The 19,744-nt window shown below is 40.5% G+C and overlaps 1 protein-coding gene across 1 annotated transcript; it reads right to left on the bottom strand.

Moving 5' to 3' along the window:
- Positions 1–159: 159 nt before the first annotated feature.
- FBXO33 (F-box protein 33) lies at positions 160–19,557 on the bottom strand. Its single transcript, XM_063333909.1, has 4 exons — positions 18,962–19,557; positions 12,359–12,469; positions 6,244–6,929; positions 160–2,137 (listed from the first exon to the last, which is right to left on the bottom strand). The coding sequence occupies exons 1-4, from the start codon at positions 19,489–19,491 to the stop codon at positions 1,866–1,868; spliced, it is 1,599 nt and encodes a 532-aa protein (XP_063189979.1). The 5' UTR covers positions 19,492–19,557; the 3' UTR covers positions 160–1,865.
- Between the last annotated feature and the right edge of the window lie 187 nt (positions 19,558–19,744).

The following is a 19,744-nucleotide window of genomic DNA, read 5'->3' as shown; positions in this document are numbered from 1 at the left end:
TTCAGCCAAATTAAAAAAAAATAAGTTACTGAACGACTTTAGACTCTTTTGTTGACCTAAACACAATGGGAGCTACCAGTTATACACAGCTTATGAACGATGTTGCGTTTTAATTCTAGAAATCTTCATGCTGATACAATAAAGTATTTTATACAGCGATCAATTTTTAATGCTTTATTCATTGATTAAAAGAATATACATTTAACATAAACCATACAACATCAGTCATCAATTCAAACATTCAGCTGGTTTCCTTACATTTTCTGTCAGGAGTTTTTTTTTTTTATCTGATCACATTTATAAGATAAAATCTCACCACATCTGGCATATACACACACTGTGCCAGTGGATTCACTCTACTGATGTACATATAAAATCCGCATGGTATGTGCTCACTGGAGACAAAACAGCGCACACCTGTCAAAAGGTCATTTTAATATAAGATGGTAAAACCATTTGTAAAACACATATAAACTTTTTCCATAAATAGAATCATATCTGGACATCTGTTGCATAAATTGTGTTTTCCAAAGCTTACAATATAGCAGCCAGGTCTCAGCACTGCTGGGCACCCACGTTGGCCACTTACTTTATTATTGCAGACTGTCCTTTAAACATTAAATGCACAACATTCGTACCACTTAAAACTGGGGTCAGGTGGAAGTCTCACAGAGACCACGTCTGTACCGCGGTTGCCCTGAAACAGTTAAATCGGCTTTTAAAGCCTCTCAGATATAACAAGATTTTAAAACATACTTCATGGAATGTTCTTCATGCATCATAGCAGCTCATACCTGTGATAGAACAAGCTTTGTATTTGTTTCCTTTCCTTCCTTTACATTCACTATTCACAGTGAAACAGGTGCATGTTTGTTAAGAGTTCTGAGGTTGCTGACTGAGCCACAGCACAGCTGTGTACCACAGGTCGAAATTCGACCTTATATATTACAATCTAGCAGTATCTGGCTGGCCAAAAGTTGGCCTGCCCCTGCCAGCATGTGGGCACTTCTTCGTTTTTAATCTATTCTTTGGCAGCTGACACAGGCGCTGACAGAGAAAATCCAGTGACTTGGTTGCTAGGGATTTCACGACTAATGTTTGTTTGCAGGTGTATACCTTTGTATGAAGTCTTTTACCTCATCGGAGTGCACATTGTTGGTTTGTTTTTCTTTTAAACTTTGGCCCAAAGCTAACTTTTAAGGAAGATGGCAGAACATGAGAATAAACGAGGAGGAATTGGCAGAGAATCCAAGAGACTACAGCTTATGGAGTGAATCTCTAAGTGCAGGCACCTGAAAAGCTAGTGCTTCACACCACTGCTTAACAGCTAAGAAGAGCCAAGAATGGTAGTTAAGTCACACTTCAGCATCTGCACGTGAAATAAAGCAAGCTGAGAGTCTTACAATGAACAGCCCTGGATAGACTTCTCTTCCTTTAAGCCTATTAAGTAGCATGCTACCAGATTAAGCACACAATGACAGCACAGAAATCCACTGGGCTATGGATATGGGTATTAAAAAGAGTTGGCTCCTGAGCACAGAACTCCGATATAATAGTAAAAAATCATTCAAAATGCAGTTACTCAATAAAAGTAAAGTTAGCCGGCAACCTCAGACAGCCTTCGGCTGTATCTCTGTAAGGTTTGGTAGACAAGTCCATTAACCGTGAAAACCCTAAACACTGCCACTTTCAGCTTCTAAACCAATACCCGACTACGTTCTTTGATCAAGAAGTAGAATACACATATATAATTCTATATAGCTAATACTGATTAAACACAGCACAAAAGGGGTTAATTCACGCTACTGAAAAAACATAATAGGACCCTACTTGCATATGTAACCACAGGAATTGTAAATAAGGAGCTAAATGCCTTCACTGAAGCTTTGCATCTCTCTGTAGAAGTGGCGGGTTGGCTCAGTGAAGACACTGAGCAGCTCTATGTCCATGACTGCGTGCCAAGGCCGACCCAATCCGAGAGAGACTTGCTCAATGAGATTGTGTACTGGATCCACATCCTGATCAGCCAGTTCTCCTTGGTCGAAATCAATGCTTTCTTCTGTGACTTCCAGAACTTTCAGGTCAGAGCCACGAAGACGAGCAATTGCTATAAGATTATGAGCCCACACTGTGTAACCTAGGAGGGGAAAAAAAGAAAGTTTCTGTTATTTTGTTACAAGGCATTTTTTTTACCAAAGTACTTAATACCAGACCATCTCAACATCCTTCCCAACCTATTTCGTCATCTTCCATCGGGCAGAATTCCCCCTACAGCTTTTTTTTTGTTGTTGCTGCAAGTCATACAGCTCCATTTTATATTGTGATTAAGGAAGTATCAAAAATATTTCAGGTCATTTTACCAAGCTCTTCTGGATCTAATTTTTTCACCATTTGTAGAATTTTTTACTCCAAGTTTATATCTACAATTTCATACCTCCTATGATCTACTTTGTAATATGAATAAATAGAATGAAAAAGAGTGAGTAATCTACAATTTTAAGTGAATGTATAAAAGGACTGTTTTAAAACTGTGTTTGTGCTAGAAAAAAAACTGGTTTGCTTTTGTTGCATTAGAGGTAGGGGGGAAAAAAAAATGCAAAACAAAGAAAACAAACAAAAAACCCAATGCGCACAAACTAGAAGCCTCTCCAGCAAAGAGGTCACACCAGTAAAAAAAAACCTACATAAATAAAAAAAATTAAAAATCTACATACATCTTGTTATTCTAGCTGAGATTAAACATAATTACAAAGCTTCCCTCCCTTCCCATTAGCGTATATCGGCATCCCTTTTTAAAAACACCTACTCCCCAGTTACCTGTACCCAGCTTTCTGTACCCTGGCTAAGGCAAATGCTGAGCTCCTCCTGATTCAGATGCAAACCACAGATGATCTGGGGACTTCCCTCTTTGGGAGCTGTGCCAAGACAGGCTTCCCATTGCAAAAGGGAAGGCTTATTTCTGCCTTCATCATCACTCTCGCAGGTGCTAAGCCTCTTGGTGAGATGCCCACTTAGATTCTGAGTAAAGCTGCAGTCTGCACAGTATTTAAACTGGGAAAGTTAATCTGCTGAGAAATAAAAACTAACCGTGGTTTGGTCTTCCACAACGCAGTTAACATGCTCTACACCATAATGTATCCAAATAAGACAGCTAGTTAAAGAATGAAGAAAACTGATGTCAAAGTAATAAAGTAAGGAGAATTTTTCATTCTGTTTTCTTTTACTTTTTCCTGTTGTTTGTCTCTAAGGTTTCCTGTAAATATGTTGCTCGGCCAGGTTTTTAACAAAGGAGCCTGCACACACACGTATGGCTCATTTCTGGTATATTAACCATTAGGAATGCATTAGGAATTCCCACCATTTTCATCTGCTGATACTTCACCTCCAGCACAACTGTCCATAGAAGATGAAGCTGACAATAAGGCCACAGGACATTAAACACAATGGAAAATTCCACCTGTACAATGACACTCCCTTATCAGGATTTGAAGGAGCTCACAATACCTTCCAGTTACCTTGATCGTAAAGGAACTTACTAAAGAAAACCTTTCCAGAAAGTGCAAGAATAAAGGGAATAACAGCCGCAGTTAAGTCCCCTGGACCACCTTTGTGGTGCAGGTATGTGGCTTTTGCTACAACTTTTCAGAGTCCGATCCTCTATGCTCTGGAACAACCATCTTATTCTCAACTTAATCTCATTTTAAATCAACTCTCCTTTCAAAAGTTTTGCCTGAAGTTTCTCAGTAACCTTCCAGCAGCCAAAAAGCCTCTGCCCAGCTGAAGTATTCAGAGGTAAGAGCAAACGATCACTGCACCACAAGTACCACTGAACAACAAATTCACCACGGGCTGCACCATTATTTGTTTTTCCTTGCTTGTAAAACGTTTCAACTTTAGTTTTGCTCATGAACAGAATAAAACTGAGAATCTCGTAGGTAACACAATGTTTACAACACAAAGTATTGAAAATCCACATGAAGTGTCCTTCTCTCAAGGAGGAGGAGAGGGGGGAAAAAAAAAAAAAAAAAAAAAGGCTTCAGTCCCAGTAGACAGGCTGTGCTTTTTATTCAGTGCCAGATCACACTACACTGTCCATCCTGCTGTCCCCCTGCCATCCCAAATGACCACACACTCTTCACACCCTTCCTTCATTTTGCAAGAATGCATCTAATATCCTTCAATCAGCTTTCTTCTGCTCCTCAAGATGCCACCTTGGTGGAAAGATGGTATGACTTCCCACAGAAGACAGAAAAGAATCTTGAGGCACCCAAGGAAAAGAGTGTCCTCAGGGTACGTTTTTCCCTCTCCTCTTTTGGTCAGTGACAAGTGGCAACCAAAATGATATGTAAATCAAAGTCTTTTTCAGAGCAAACTAATAGCAAAAGAGGGACATCAAAACAAAAGAAAGAAAAAAAACCCCACACTTGAGAAGTATCGGAAACAGAAGAATAACCACTTCAGGAGAAGAAACCTGAGCAGTTACGTATAAAGTGAATTACGGCACCTTGAACAAAACCACCAGTTTTTCCTGAAGGAAGCTTGACAGTATCACGAAGAATATGACAAGTGGAGCCGGAAACTATTATCTGGTAAGCCTCAGAAAACACAAGCATGAGCCTAAGATGCTGTACTGAAGCATCACAGCATTCTAGATCTTTCTTCCTAGTCATGTTCTTCTCACAGTTGCTACTCTAGAAGAAAGATGCTTATGCTATAGCACCACAGAGGTCACAGCTTAAAAAAAAAAAAGATCAGGAGGCATTTACAAGCAACTTCGCTAGCTTCTGCTGCAAGGAGAGGAAAGAACCTGAATCCCAACATCAGAGCAAGGGTGCTACCTGGCCATTCTCTCCCCCAGGTACACACAGCATCTCTCGGAAGAAAGATGATGCAGCAACAACCATTTGCTAGACAGAACTGTAGAAGGCGTTTGCTCTCCCAATGCTCTGCACAGACTAATCCCTTCTACTGAATAGACATGCACCGATATTAAAAGATGCTCACGCTAGCTTAAGTTCGGATATTTCACCATCTTTTTAAGTTTAGATAATATATTAGAGGACTTCCCTGTAGTAGAGGACAACTTAAGGTAAAACATAATTATGTTATTTTTTAAAAATTTTTTTTTAAAGGCCCTCAAATTTGCATCCAAATGTTAAAAGAAACTGCTAAAATCCACACTTAGACTGGTAAGGTCTCATGTGCCAGTATCCAAAATCTGTCAGACCCGGAAACTATAAAAGAGAGATAGCTGACCTGATTTCCCCTCCCCCTATGATTTTTTAGTAGAAGAGAGTGGAAAAACTTTTTCTAGCAAATACAGCAGGACCTTCTGACTTCAGCCAATGGAAATATGAATATACAGCCTTCACTGCTGAAGGTCTCTCCTGTTTGTGCTGAATGACTGGAGATTTACTCCCCCAAGCAGTCTGAGGAAACGGCATTCTTATGCAACACAATAGGAGTCATCGTTTAACTCCTTCATGCATCTGCAAACTTGGTCTTGGTAAGCTGATTCCAGCATGAACAAAAAGAACTATTCTGCATTATTTCAATTTCAGGTGCCTTAAAATTTGCCAAACAACTGTAACTTCTAGCAAGCACTGTGCTGATGACAGAGCTGAATAAAAATGCATGCTTTTTTTTTTTCTTTGCAGTTATATCACAAATAAATACATGGGATAAACTTAGCTCTGGTGAAATCACTGCACACAGCGAGGCCACCTCCTCCACACTGTATTGTTCAGCCTTCACCTGCTGGCAAAGTCTTACCAAACTGGTAAGAGACTTCCTCCCCTCAGCCCTGGGGCACTTAATCCATGTTATTTACAAACAGGAAGCACAATCATCTAATCTTGCCAGCATATGAGCTCACACAGAAAATGCTTTCAGCGTTCATATTCACATAACCAGCCACTTGGTGGAACTTGCACAGTGCAGACCACTTTCAGGATAAGCCTCCTGGAATGCTCAATTCCTGGTTATCCTCATTTCTGTGAGCAATCTAATTAAATCCTATGTGACTTCTCGACAGAAGTTACTAAGCTACAAGTATGTTTAGAACTCATACACAATAAACACCTTCATATTTTCAAACACAAAAATACCAGTATAAGGTCTAATGCCACGTATAGCAACCGTGCAGCAGAACATCACTCTACTGAAACACATTATGATTAGAAAGGCTGAAGAGCTGCAAGTATTTCAGAGTCATATACGACGCCCGTGCAAGCTATTACCTACCGTGAACAGCTAGGAGAGACAGTCTTGTGCACCTCCAGGCTAATAAGACAAGTGGATCTTCATTGCGGTTGTCGCTAAGATCTGGGAAGCCAGACATATCTATCACATCATTCATTAGTATAAAATGAGTGAGGAACTTGTCGTACTGCCTGGATATGAGGTCAACAACAGCCCCTGAAACACAAGTGATGTAGCTGTCAAAGTGGATCCTCTCTAGGGGGATACTGGGCTTAAGAATCCTTAACATATCATCACTCTTGACATCAAAAGCCATTATATAGACCCGAAGATTAGTGCTGTTGCGAGTCAGCGCCTTCCAATTCTCATCTTCTGGCATGCTGTCCAATGACTTGTGCATTATGGAAACACTGTGGACCAGGAGAGACAGTCGATGCAAAGGCACATGGTTGCTGTCAGCCAGGACTCTTGCCATTTCAGCTGTAAAATCACAGAAATCCAAAGCGAGCGAACGCAGATTCACAAAGCGCTCCAATTCAACCGCAGTGATAAGAGTGGTATTACCAGGGATGTGGTTGTCCAATAAGCTCAGATGTTCCATGGTGTTGGCTATGGGGTTTGATAAGGAGGACAATGATGTGGGAGTTACTATTTGCAGCATAAACCCACAAGACAGCCATTTCAATTGCCTGCTATTGCCTAATATCTCTTCAAACAGCTGTTGTATTCTGCAAGAAAACAAAACAGACAATGATCCTATTAAACATGGTTTAGTCTTACAATTGCATAGCATTCTATTTTTTTACTCAAGAATGATTCTTCTTCTTTTCATTTATGGCCTTAATTCTGCAGGAAGGTGCTATTATTATGGTTCTTGCAAACTACAAATGTTAGAACCTGACTCTGCAGTCCTCCCACCGCAATTTAACCTTCACTGCACTTAAAAGGTTAAAACTGTAAACTATCTTGAGAAAAACTAAATACTGTCTTTCAAAAAACAGTGGCACACTATGAACCTTCATTTCAAGTATTTCTCAGCACGCATTTAACACCCTCCCACATACATTTTAAGGTTATGCAAATAAGAAAACCTGTAATGCTTTTAAAACACAGTTCTTGTTTTTAAAAACAGCATTTCACATTTGCTAACCTCTCCAGAACTGCGAACTCAATATGGGGGGGGGGGGGAAGTAATTTTCAATGAAAGGTTGCAGAAACTTGGCTTTGAGCATAAAGTTAGAATGATCTGAAACTACTTGCTTGACTTTGCTTATTAAAGGGTAAAGAACAAACATACAAGATGACCCTTTAAATAATTCTGAATGTACAGCTAGCTGGATTTTCAAGCGTCAACAAGTTCAGGTTTTACCGAAACAACTTGGACTTGGTAACGTTTCAATCTCAGACCATCACTGCCAGAATCCTCATGCCGTTTATTGTGCTGTGTTATCATTATGCACTTATTCTGATGCATACCACCTCTCCTACCCCTTTATTTTTCTAATGAAGGGATATTCTTTAGGTTAGATATTTAATTCAGGAAGGCAACAAAATACATTAAGATAAGATTTTGAATACTAAATTCAAATAGTACAGTCAAACTCTACAAACTTTCTCCAAATAAGTATTTTTCCAGTCTTCATCCCACAGCTGCTAAGGCCAAAAAGAGTCCTCTTGCCCAAATGACATGTGTTCTTTGAGCATATATGTTCTAGGACACGCGTGTAGACGAGAGTTTGATTTCAAATCTTTTTGCCTCAAAATCAGGTGATGTTTTGCACAGAATACCTCTTCCTTTATTGTTATGAATATCTGTATACTTTATACACCTAAGCAAAACAAGGTTACAAAGTTGTTATTCTCATCCATGTATCTTCAATCAAGACAACGTCCAGACAAAATTAAAGGCTTATTTAGCCCAGTATTCTGACTGACAGCAGAGAAACACCAACATCTTGCAAATTGCAACAGAACAAGGAAAGTACGTAGGGATATTTCTCAAATATCTCCTCAGTTTCCAAAAATTTTTAACTCGGACCTCCTGAGCCAGAAGTGGCTTTCTGTATTTCGTAACCCTCAGGGACCTCACTTTACAAATGTATCCAGGTTCCTCTTTGAGCCAAGTAAGCGTTTAGCAACGTAACATCCAATAATGAAGAACTCTGCAGTGCAATTCCCACCTCTTCTTGCTTGCTCTAAACATCTCACCTACTACCTTTGATGTCCCATAATCCTTCTGTTGTAAGAAAGTTAAAAGATCAATCCTCATTCATCCTCTCCCTCTGCAAATCCTTATTCATCCTCTCCCTTGCCTGCACGTGCTTTCTTCCTTCTCCTAAGGCCTCACTTGCAAGGCCTCACTTCCCTTTGCAAGCGGCAAAGTTGGTGTGGTTATTGTAGTTACCTATTATACACCTCAGAATAAATCCCAAGGTTTTGCTTAGTATAGTCACTAGTTTTAAAGATTTTGTTTCTTCCAGATCATCTGTGAATACTTTTTTTTTTTTTTAAACTGAGGATTGGCAACTGTGACACAAATGAAACACAGTTTTAAACACGTCAAGAGTCACAGATAGTGTAGTTTTGCTATTTTATTCTTAAATTCTTTTACAGTTCAGATGAGCCTTGTTTGATCACGGCAATGTCTGTTTCACAATTATTCCTGACAATGCTTAAATTGAAGTCAGATTCTCTGACAATCCCCCAAAGAAAGAGTTTCTACCACAGGAACCTCTCTAATTTCTTCCAATGAACAACGACTCTTCCCTCCCCCCTCTTACCATTTGCATCTACGAAAGGTGCCACAATGGTTGCAGCAATGGTAGAATTTATTTTGTAATAATCCAAATAGTGCTTGTAATATTTTACAGAACAATTGAAAAGACAAATCCACTCTGAGATGCTCAGTAGAATACTACCATCTATATACCTCCTTGCGCTAAAAATCTGTTTAAATTGCGCTTCTGATATGACTTAAATATCTAAGCTTAGAAGAGTATACTGTTCTAGTACTCACACAACTTAAAGAAACTAAATATAATACAGAACTCTGCAGCTGTAGGGTGGGTTCTCTTCCCTGTGGGAATTGCACTAAATAACTTTTTAAAAGAGAAATACTGATTCAATGCTACTTACACATCAACTTTTTAGTGCAAGCAACAAAGTATGCATACAAGCATTTAGATTTGCGCTGATAAGTCTACCAACCCATAGGTCCTAAGAAAGCTTTACAGCCACCTTTCCCCAGTTCTTTGCCAATTTAATAAAAAGACGTCAAACATGTCAATAGAGAATATTTAATAGTGATCACTTTTGGATTGTTTTTACAATGGTTTTATGTAACACCAGACAGGAAGCACAATATAAGCTACCTGCCACTAGTTTCAACGTATTTCAAACAAATTTTTCAAACACCGCAACGAGGTTTTTCCCTCCCCCGCAAATTCTTACGCACATCCTATTTTTCATAAACGGACTGCATCTAACTGGAGTTTGCAAAAATAGTTTAACTGTGTTCTAGTAATTTAGACACATTAAGTGAATTCTTGGGAATTAACACCTACTTTATTACCATATTAACTTTTACTTCAACTGCCTAGCATGTAGTACAACACTTATCCTAACTTACACATGGTTATCTTCAAGCTTGCTTACACAGCTGAAGTTTAAGCGTGGTTTAGTAAGTATAACACAAAATACAAGCAGAGCTCAGCACATGCAAGAAAGCAACATAACCTAGTGCTGCCTCAACAAGTGTATTTAGTCAGTCCCGTTTGCTTCCTGTAAGCAGCAATTATGGGATGTTCACCATCAAGCTGAAACTTACAAATGATCATACTGGAGCAACCTATTTAAAAAATGAAAACCTGAAAATATAAGTACTTTCACAATTAATGCCCCAAACGGTGCTTTCAGCCAGAGGACAAAGCCTGACAAGACAGGCTGAGTTACTGTTTAAGCCCCAAAACCAGTCCTGACCAGTACTGAAGCACATCGATGGCCCTGGACAGGAAACAAACGTATTACTAAGGTCCATATGGAGCCCATTTGTTTAATTAAAGACTATCAATCAAAATGTTTTCTTTAATAACAGAGGCTAAACTGGTTCTTTTGGAAACCAAACTATCTGAACCACATGGATCAATCACAGCAAGCAGACTTCAGAAAGCCAAAATTTTAAACAACTACCCTTTGTTCAACTCAAGACAAATGTATTGTTTATGCTGAACTTCCCAACAGTAATGAACTAAGTTGTAAAGAGAATTTTAGAAAGCAACTAGGGACACATATGCTATACAGAAAAAGAACAAGCATTGTAAACCCATGCTGATCCCTGCAAAAGTACATTTTTGAAAACACGATCCGAAGCCTCCTCTCCCTCAGAGCAACCCTTAGTCTTAACCTTGGGGAGCATCCTAACGGTTCTGTGCTAGCTGAGATTCCACCCACGGCCTGTTACACCCAGCTCAATGCTATGGACTTAAGGAAGTGTCACATTTTCTTCCCTGACTGCTTTAATTGCAGGAAGTTCCTGAAACGGCTAGTAAGATTACCACCATACCGGTTCTAGAAAATCCTCAACTACCAATAATGCTGTCTCCAAAGGTTGCTCAATATCTTTCAGTGTTAGTTATCAGTATCCATGTTTTGCAACTTAACTGATGCAAACACCAAGTGCAAAAGACAAGACTAAGAAGCCACAAAGTGCTAGTGCTGATGAACTTGAGAACACCAAATAAAACACTGCCAGCCTTCCCTAGAAGGACTAGCAGGTCCCAAATATATTGTTTTATTTTAGAAAAAAAACAACCAAACAAAAAAACCCCCCCACAAAAAAAGCAAACAGACAAAAAAAGAGGTAGCATTTATTTGCTCATTCCAAAATGTGCAAAGGTCAATATCCACCTAAAAGACTAACTTCAAATAAGATAACGAATTTTGAATGGTTTATGGCTCTAAAACGTGCATACTTATTTTTGCTATTTGTTTGAAGAAGTGTTTAACCATGCACTCAGATGAGTAAACATCTGCTTAGGTGGCTCTCTTCAAGCCCCTTGGCAAAGATATGATTATATACTTATGTTTCACAACAAAGGATATGAAAAAAAGGAGCTTTTACTGAATCAGCCTTTTACCTGTACACAGCACTACAGTACGTATGTTAAATAGAATCCCAAATTGCTCTAAGTTCTGCGTTCTAAGCATAATGGAGGAGAAAGACACAGTATGTGACACACATCTGCATTTGCACTGTTTGGCAAATTTAATTCAGGACCAAACATTTAGTTCCTCGGTTGTGTTCACATACATACATTGATGTGATAATATACCTACACTAGTTTTAAAACCACTCTGAAAAAATAATAGTAAAGATCTAGAGTGGCTGTACTTATTCCCCTGCCAAGCCGCTGGGAGAAATACATTTAAACTGACACAAATTAAAATGATGGTATTCAGGCTTTATCTATATGGAAAGTTTTAGCAATACTGCTGAAATAGTTAACATAGCATCATTCCCTCTGTGGTAATTCATTACAGAAGTCAGTAGCTTTTTACACTGTATTTGATTTTTTTTCCAAAGAAGAGGAGTTAGCTATTCTTATTATAAGCATTCAAGGAAGGTACCGTAATGTAATTATGGCAAGCTAAAACACACCTCTGGACTAAACAAGCACATTGTGAGCTATGATCTCCCAAGAATTCTGCAAATACATAACCTAGTTTTGAGACGCAACTTTTAGTTATCTGTGTTTATGTTCTCTTTCAAGTTTACTTGCTAGATGTCCTCAATTCCTGTGAAATACAATAGATTGCTTCCTTTTCTAATTTTTTCATGTACAGCAATAGTAGAGGTCCTGGTACCAACCCCCCATCCCTCCTCCCCTTTTGTTCCATTAACATAATATTGTTTCTAGAACACAATGAAAGAGGAAAGAAAGGATTCTCACCCTGCTGAGAAGGGGAAAAAAAAGCCACAGAAACAGACTACTTCATGTAAATATTAGGAACAGAAATCAACTCAATTTAAGAAGTTAGATCCTCATCCTATTAAAAAACTTAAAAATCCCTTAGTCATGTATTTCAGGCATGAAAATTTGTGTTCTGTAATCTGTTTTTATTATTTTAATGTATTTGATAATTTACAAACATAACTTACTGCTTAATCTTCTTGCCATCTGGGTCAACCTTGCCGAGGTATGTATTTGATATACTTCCATGTTGCTGCAGAATGCTTATATCCCCAAAGAGACTTAACTTCTGGAGGTTCCTATGAAAAGACAAAATAAAAAGGAATATGTACACAAAATTAAAACACTGTGAGGAATCATTCTGGATAAGACAAACACAGACAAGAAGAACATGTTATTACATGGAACATGTAGTCTGTTTTGGGAAACATCCTACTGTTCTGCAATACAGGCATATATAGAACTAGAAAAGATGAGACAAGTATAAAGGGGAAGAGGACTACACAAACTGCTGAATCCAGCTGTAAAAGCAAATGCCAGTTTTCAGTCACCACAGGAGTATTTTCAGCAGGCCAGTGCCATAAAGAAAACTGTTAGCAATGCTTTCAATGCACTTTTGAATCCTTGGAACATGTGTGTTAAGTGTCACAGATGAAAACATCAAATACCTATTCCTTTTAACATTTAATTCCCAAGTTGAGTTGAACGCAACTGCAAACAACCCTGTCTGAGCACTTACGTCCTGCATCTGGGCTACAAATGGGAGCCCAAACTTGCCTCAACAGAGGCAACACACACTCCAGACAGGAAAAGTGAAAGCTCCCCACACCCTAATCAGTGTCTAATTTCTGTGATATCAAAGTAGGGGAAGCTGTTCTAATACTTCCCATCAGCAACCAGAAGAGGAGAAGAGGACTAGTGGTCCACCACGACACATAATTTTAATTTTTAGAAGGGATACCTAAAAAGATGTAGAAAAACCACTTCCCAAGTTTATGCTGGACAAGACTCAGTGTGCTAGACAGACAGTTTTCCTTTCCTTAGTACAGTTTATTTCTCTGACTTGCATCTTTTCTATTCCTAAAAAGATCAATCAAGAGAGATGAAAGTGACTGCAGTTTTAAAGCAGCTGTGTGGCCTTTACTTTTAGGATTATTTTTTTTTTTAACTGACTAAGTTTCAGGTCAACATTTTTTTATTTATACATGCTGTAAATTATGATTTACTCCTGACGTTCAAAGACTAGTCTGCATTTTATAATTAAGATGGCAGAAACACCAGTTTCATCACAAATGGATACATGAGTTAAATTCATCTTAAACAGTAGATGACAATTAACCTATAGCTGGCAACTGAGTTACATAAATCCTTATTTCTGCTGTCTTACAAATCACATACTAATATTTCCGATCAGCTTTAAGGAAAATGCAATACAATTACAGTGCTCAAAGCATAGGGAAGCTCTGGTGACAGTACAAGCTGATATTGTACCAAGAGGAGGGGGAAAATTAAAAAAAAAAAATCAAGTAGCCCAGTTTTCCATTTTTAAGGATGAATTACAGTCTGTAACTGGTATCTACCATAACTCATAATTTACCTGTTTTGAAGTTCCTGTATTCAATAACCATACACTAGTTTCCTGAAGTCTATCCGCTGTTGCACCTGCTACTTTTCTTCTACAGGTGAACAACAACTTAATAGCAAGATCCATGAGCTTCATATTGAGTCAGACAAATACTGCAGCAAAATACCAAGATTTTACAAGTGTTTCATAAATTCTAACAATTTAATATTTAGGTTTTTAAATACAGGACTACTGTACTGACAATACGTTGATATAAACTGAGCCCTAACCACGTGCTCAATATTCTATAAGTCTGACTAAGGCAATGCCTGATCACACTGAAGAATAAGCTTGGCGGGGAAATCTGAAGACACTGGCACGACCACTGAGAGTATTTTGGGCTCTTCTTTCCTCAAAAGCTGTAAAAGTCTGGTACGACAGAGAAAGCAGCAGAAGCCTCCACCTGGTGTGAAAGGCAGTGCTCACAGCCAGTGCTATAATTAAGCTTTTATCTTCTGATCTCGGCGACTTAATTCTGAGAGCTAAGAGACAAAATGCAACCTTCAGAACAATTTTGAATCACCTTCATATTCACATCACACACAGGTCTTGTTTTGTGTTACTTATACCCCCAGTGAATGCTACTGTAGCCAGGTATTAATTCTAGAACCACTGAGCTACAGGACACATGAAACACCATTTACTAATATCCCACACATTTTTACTACATCTATTTGACTGACATTTCATGCGCTTCAGAGACACACAGAAAAGTTCTCCACCTCAAAACTTAAGCAATGAAAAGATCCAATTATTTTTCCATCCACAGCACAGCTACTACCATCAACAAATCTGATCACAGTTCAACACAATATTAGATTTTTGCTACAATTTGCAGTGTCATATAATCTCTATGCCATTCAGCTCACATCTCATCTTTATTTCAGAGAGTTAGTAAAGTGATTGCTATTTAAATAAATTATTTAGAAGTTAATTGTCATCGTCTGCTAAAAGTCATAATGGCATCTGAATCTAATGTACTACCCATACACACAGCTGGGGAAAAACATGTGTTTTGGGGGAGTTTCTAAACCATTTATTTTCCAATAGCCTAAAAAGCCTACCAAAACTAATAAGCTTCTTACTAGGCTCCATCTTCAGTTTTGGTCAGTCTTTTTGAACACCCAATGAAAAAAGAACAGAATGGTGCTGCTCACATTCAACATGAACAAAGTGGTAAGGCACATGTTGTATTATTATTCCAGTTTTTGTCAGTTTCAGCTGCCTGCTCAAACCAATAGAAAAGAGTCATTAGAAAACCTCAAATACAGGTGCAGCCTACTGTTTTGAGCAATTCACCAATTTTTGGCAGCTCCAAGATAGATACCATACTTCATCAAGATACCACAGTTTTACTATAACCTGCATTTTTGTTTCCACAGCAAAGATCAAACAAGTCACACACTGCAGAGGAAGGGGGGCAGGGCGCAAATCACTACCTTGCTATCTTCCTTTATAAGCAGCCAGAGGAGAGACCGTACCTTGGGATTTCAGAGTTACATAAAAGAACATAGAATTTTCCTACTGAGTGATCAGCAGTTGCTTATTAGCTGTTGTATGCACTGGAATGACTCACAGAAAGTTTGTCGCCCTCCCACCTGCCTTCCACAACTTCGTTGTGAAAGATCAATTTGCGAAGGCGCAGATTAGGTTCTCTTAATAGCCACTAAGAAACAACTTGTCCCTCCTCATATTGCTACAGAACATCATGCCCACCCTCCCCCCGCCTTTTTTTAATAGGAAGCAGAACAGCAACTGTTTAAATAACAATATACTTTGTTATTTTGCTTCATTTACTGTAGTAAGCATTAATAGCTCATGGAAAAGTTGCAGATCACTGAACGCTATTTTAGTACCTTTTAATTAAATAAATTAAAGATTTTTAGAGCTCATCATGGTCCCAGTGCTATTAAAGCAATATTCTGGGAGTAATATGCTGCCACCCACAAAATAAAACTTATGGCAACTTGAGCTCTACCTCAAATATGAGACAGTCATAGAACCTACCTTTTCGGATGATAACTGGCTGTCAGCAGTAACATTGTCAGAATATTATCAGTTAGTTTTAAACCAAGTTGCAGATAAGTAGTTATTTCCTTAATTCCATCAGTATTAGCAAAGGTCGCCCCGACATACTTTTCTAGAGACTTACCATGCAGATTGGCTTAGAAACTGGCAATTTTATGCTGCACAGAAAACATTTTTGTTAGCAAAAATACACATCATTCTCCTCTACCCAAGAGAGCATCTAGAAATAGCATTACTTTTAGTCACCACTTTTCTTAGGTCCTGTGGTATCATAAATCCTCCAGGAATTCTAGAGCCATCTTTTTTTTTTCCCCTGAAAGAAGGGGTGTTGTTACTGTATCATTTAATAACAGATTTAAAAGCCTACAACAAGATTACACAGTTAAGAAACAGCATACCATTTCATAAAAGTAGATTTCTTCCTCCCCAGTTCCGAAGTATAAGATGGAAGTTCTTTGAACTTCTCTGCCAAAAAGCTATCATAAGGGCTGACAGGAGTTATGAAAGAACCATCCTGTTTTAAACTTAATTCCAAAAGGAATGCATTTACAGTGATTCAGCCACTGGAGAAGTCACACGCACTGCTGTTTCCATTATTTTGGAAATTACAATTGCTATCCCATGTACAATGATATACAGCAAACACAAGAAGGAATTATTAATTATCTTTGTTACAGATGAATAAACAGAAGCAGAGAAAAAGTGACTGGACGGTGGTCATTCATTAGACAAAACTAAGCATCAGGCAGGTGACAATGCCTCAGGTTTAGACATGCGGTCACAGTAAGAAATAAGCAGCAATTTGGCAAATGTTAATGCTCCTTCCTACCTCATTTCAATGTCAAAACTCTACTTAAAGAGCTCAAAACCAATGTTCTACAGGCAAACGAATCAGTTATCGGTAGTTACCTTACAAGAAAAAAACCCAAACATCAAAATAAACTAAAACCCTTGTCGGTTCAAGGGAAAGAAGGATTCTGTTCACAAAGTAAATCAGAATAAAAGATCAAACATTTAATATAAATTTCCCCCCCTCAATTTTTTTAATGCTCACCAGAGAAAAAGCCTGCTGTAATAACCAGGTACACTGTCACCCCCAGTAACACGTTATTCATTTCAAAACAGAGGGCAGCATGAAAATGATTTGAAGACAGCAAGAGAGTATACCAATGCAAGATCCTATCAAAGCTGGTAACTTTTCACACCTCTGGCTTACCACCAAAATGATACTAATCTACCAGAGAACAGGTACTGGAGAAACAACTATTTCTACATAGTATTTTACTACAGTCCTGAGCCACAATGTGGATACAGAATCTGTAAAAAGAACTTTAGAAAGCAAGCGTCCTTGTACAAGTTTCACACAAGGCCATGGAGAATTAATCTTTTTTTAAAAGACAAAGTATACCAAAAGCCTTCTCACAAGGCACTCAATTTTGACAATTTTAGCGAGACAGTGGAAAAAAAAAAAAAAGCTTTTTTTTTTTTCATTGAAACCCCCAGACAACATCTCCTGCAGATACTATTTATTTTAAAATTCCAAGTCCATGTGGTGATATTTGTCTCTGGTTACATAATCACCAACATAGCTTAAACATTTTTTTCTCTTGTGACATTAGCTGGATTTCCCAAAGATCCAACAATTAAGTGAAAGCTCCTGAAGGGCAAGAGAAGACCAATCAAGAGAGTCAATCATGATTTGTGCACCGAGGATTCACAGGGCAAGAAACTAATTAAGACAAAGGTGAGCTGGGACCACCATTTTCAGCAGTAAGGTTTGTAACTCTCGACCATCGCAGTTGTGCTACAGGAAGTACCTGCTGGGCACAACAGAGCAAAGGAAACGAAAGTGAGACTTCACACACCACATTTGCATTCATCTCAAACCAACGAGGAATTACATTTAGAGTTCTTTTGCTATAATCCAACATAAAGAAACAAGGAAGGCCTCAAACTACTCTCTAATCCCTCTGGAATCAAAGAGGGGCGGTGACCAGACCATGATTCAGTTGCAGACAGTTTTCCGAAGGCCATCAGCAAGGTTTAATTCATCCTAAGGATACCCTGAAATACTGGGAGCTTTTTTTTTTTCCTTGATAGATGAAGCTATACACACACAGAGGGGAAATAATATTAACCATTTCCTATCCTAAAATCTGTATGGCTTTCCAAACACATCATAACCTAACCATAACATCCTTGCTTTCCTGTCCTGGGTGCTGACTAGAGGCCATGTATTAGGATAGCTGATTATTATCTTTTTTTTTTAAAAAAAAGATATTTATCTTGATCACACCCACGCACGGTGAAGGGAACACAAGCACTTTCATTTTAAAGAATTCCAACCTGAGGAAATTAAGCATCTAACCCGCCAAAGTTAAGTCCGTGAAAAAGCAGGATCTAAACACGTCTTAAGTCCAAACCACGGGAAAATATTTCTATCGTTTAAATACATTTTGGTCGAGACAGTCCTACCTCTGAAGTGTTTTTTCAATTTAAAAAAAAAACCAAAACATAAAAACTTTGTCCTAGACAAAACTGAGTCAAATCTCAGTTTAGCAGGTAACGTGAAAGCTCGGCTTTTTAACGGCAAAGCCCCTCGTAGGTGGGAAGGCGAAAGTATTTTATTAGGGCAAATCTCTCCCTCCACAAAAACACCAGTGCTGTAATTTCACCAACCAACAACACCCCCCACATTAGTCTCTCATGAGGTTAATTATTTTGCAGTCACGCACAGGAGGTCCAAAGCCTGTTAGCAGCAACGCCGGCGTTTTAAAAGCGAGAAAGGTGCTTTGTTGGGCACCACATCCCAACTCCGGCTCCGACTCGCTCTACTGCAGCTCCATCCCCCCACAACCCTTCCTTCCAAAGGCGGGGAGGGGGGAGGCGAAGTTTTTACCACCAAATACAGACGAGGCTCTTTGCCTCTAGTTCTATTTTCCATTAAACGACGGAATATCACAAAAATTTAAGGTAGTTTGCAGCCGCTCGGCCTGCCCCCCCCCCCCCTCCTCCTCCTCCTCCCCCACCAGCGGGCCTTTCCCCGCCGCCTTCCCCTCAGCCTCCCGCCGGGCCGGGCGCGGCCCTCTCCCTCCCCACACCCCCACACCCCGGCCCGGGCCCGGCCCGGCGGCGGTACCTGTTGTTTCGGACGCTGCTCAGGACGCAGAGCACCAGCTCCAGGTAGGTCCTCAGCAAGTCGAGCCAGCGCGGGCAAAGCGGCGGCGGCGCCTCCCCGTCTCCCGCCGCCGCCGCGGCCCCCACCTCGCCGCCCGCCGCCGCTCCAGACCCTCCGCCGCCGCTGGGGTAGTTGTCGGCGGCGAACTGTACGCGGAGCTCCCGGACGAACCAGCCGCACTTGCGCATGAGGAACTCGAGGCGCGGGCGCTCGGCCGGCGAGACTCGGAGGCTGAGGCGGAGGCGCGGCCAGAGGGCCGGGTAGAAGAGGCACTCCCGCCAGTGCGAGCAGGCGGCCGAAGCCCGCAACCGGTCGGGGCCCGCCAGGAAGGAGAAGATGTGAACCACCAGCTCGCTGGGCAGGGAGCCGGCGCCCACCGCCTCCCCGCACACCGACATGCCTGGCGCCGGCCCGAGCCCCGCTGCTGCGGCGGCCACAGGCGGCGGCGGCCCCGGCCTCGCCTCCGGCTCCTGCGACAAAAACAACAACATCAATGACAAGGCGGAGGGGGCGGGCGCCGGCCGGGACGCGGCTGCCGCCGGGACGCACCACCCGCGCCGCCGCCGGGGGGGGAGGGGGGACGGGACAGAGGGATGGAGGGGGGGGAGGCGAGGAGGGGCGGAGCGGGCCCTACCACCGCCCAGCGCGGGGAGGGGGGAGAGAGAGGTGGGCCCGACCCCTCCGCCCGCGCGGCGCCGCGTGGGTCCTACCACCCAGCCCGGAGAAGGGGGAGGGGGGGGCGGG

Source organism: Chroicocephalus ridibundus, chromosome 4 (assembly GCF_963924245.1).
Source record: "Chroicocephalus ridibundus chromosome 4, bChrRid1.1, whole genome shotgun sequence".
Taxonomy (NCBI): Eukaryota; Metazoa; Chordata; class Aves; order Charadriiformes; family Laridae; genus Chroicocephalus; species Chroicocephalus ridibundus.
The sequence above is the reverse complement of the archived record's forward strand: the minus strand, read 5'-3'. Positions and strand labels throughout refer to the sequence as shown.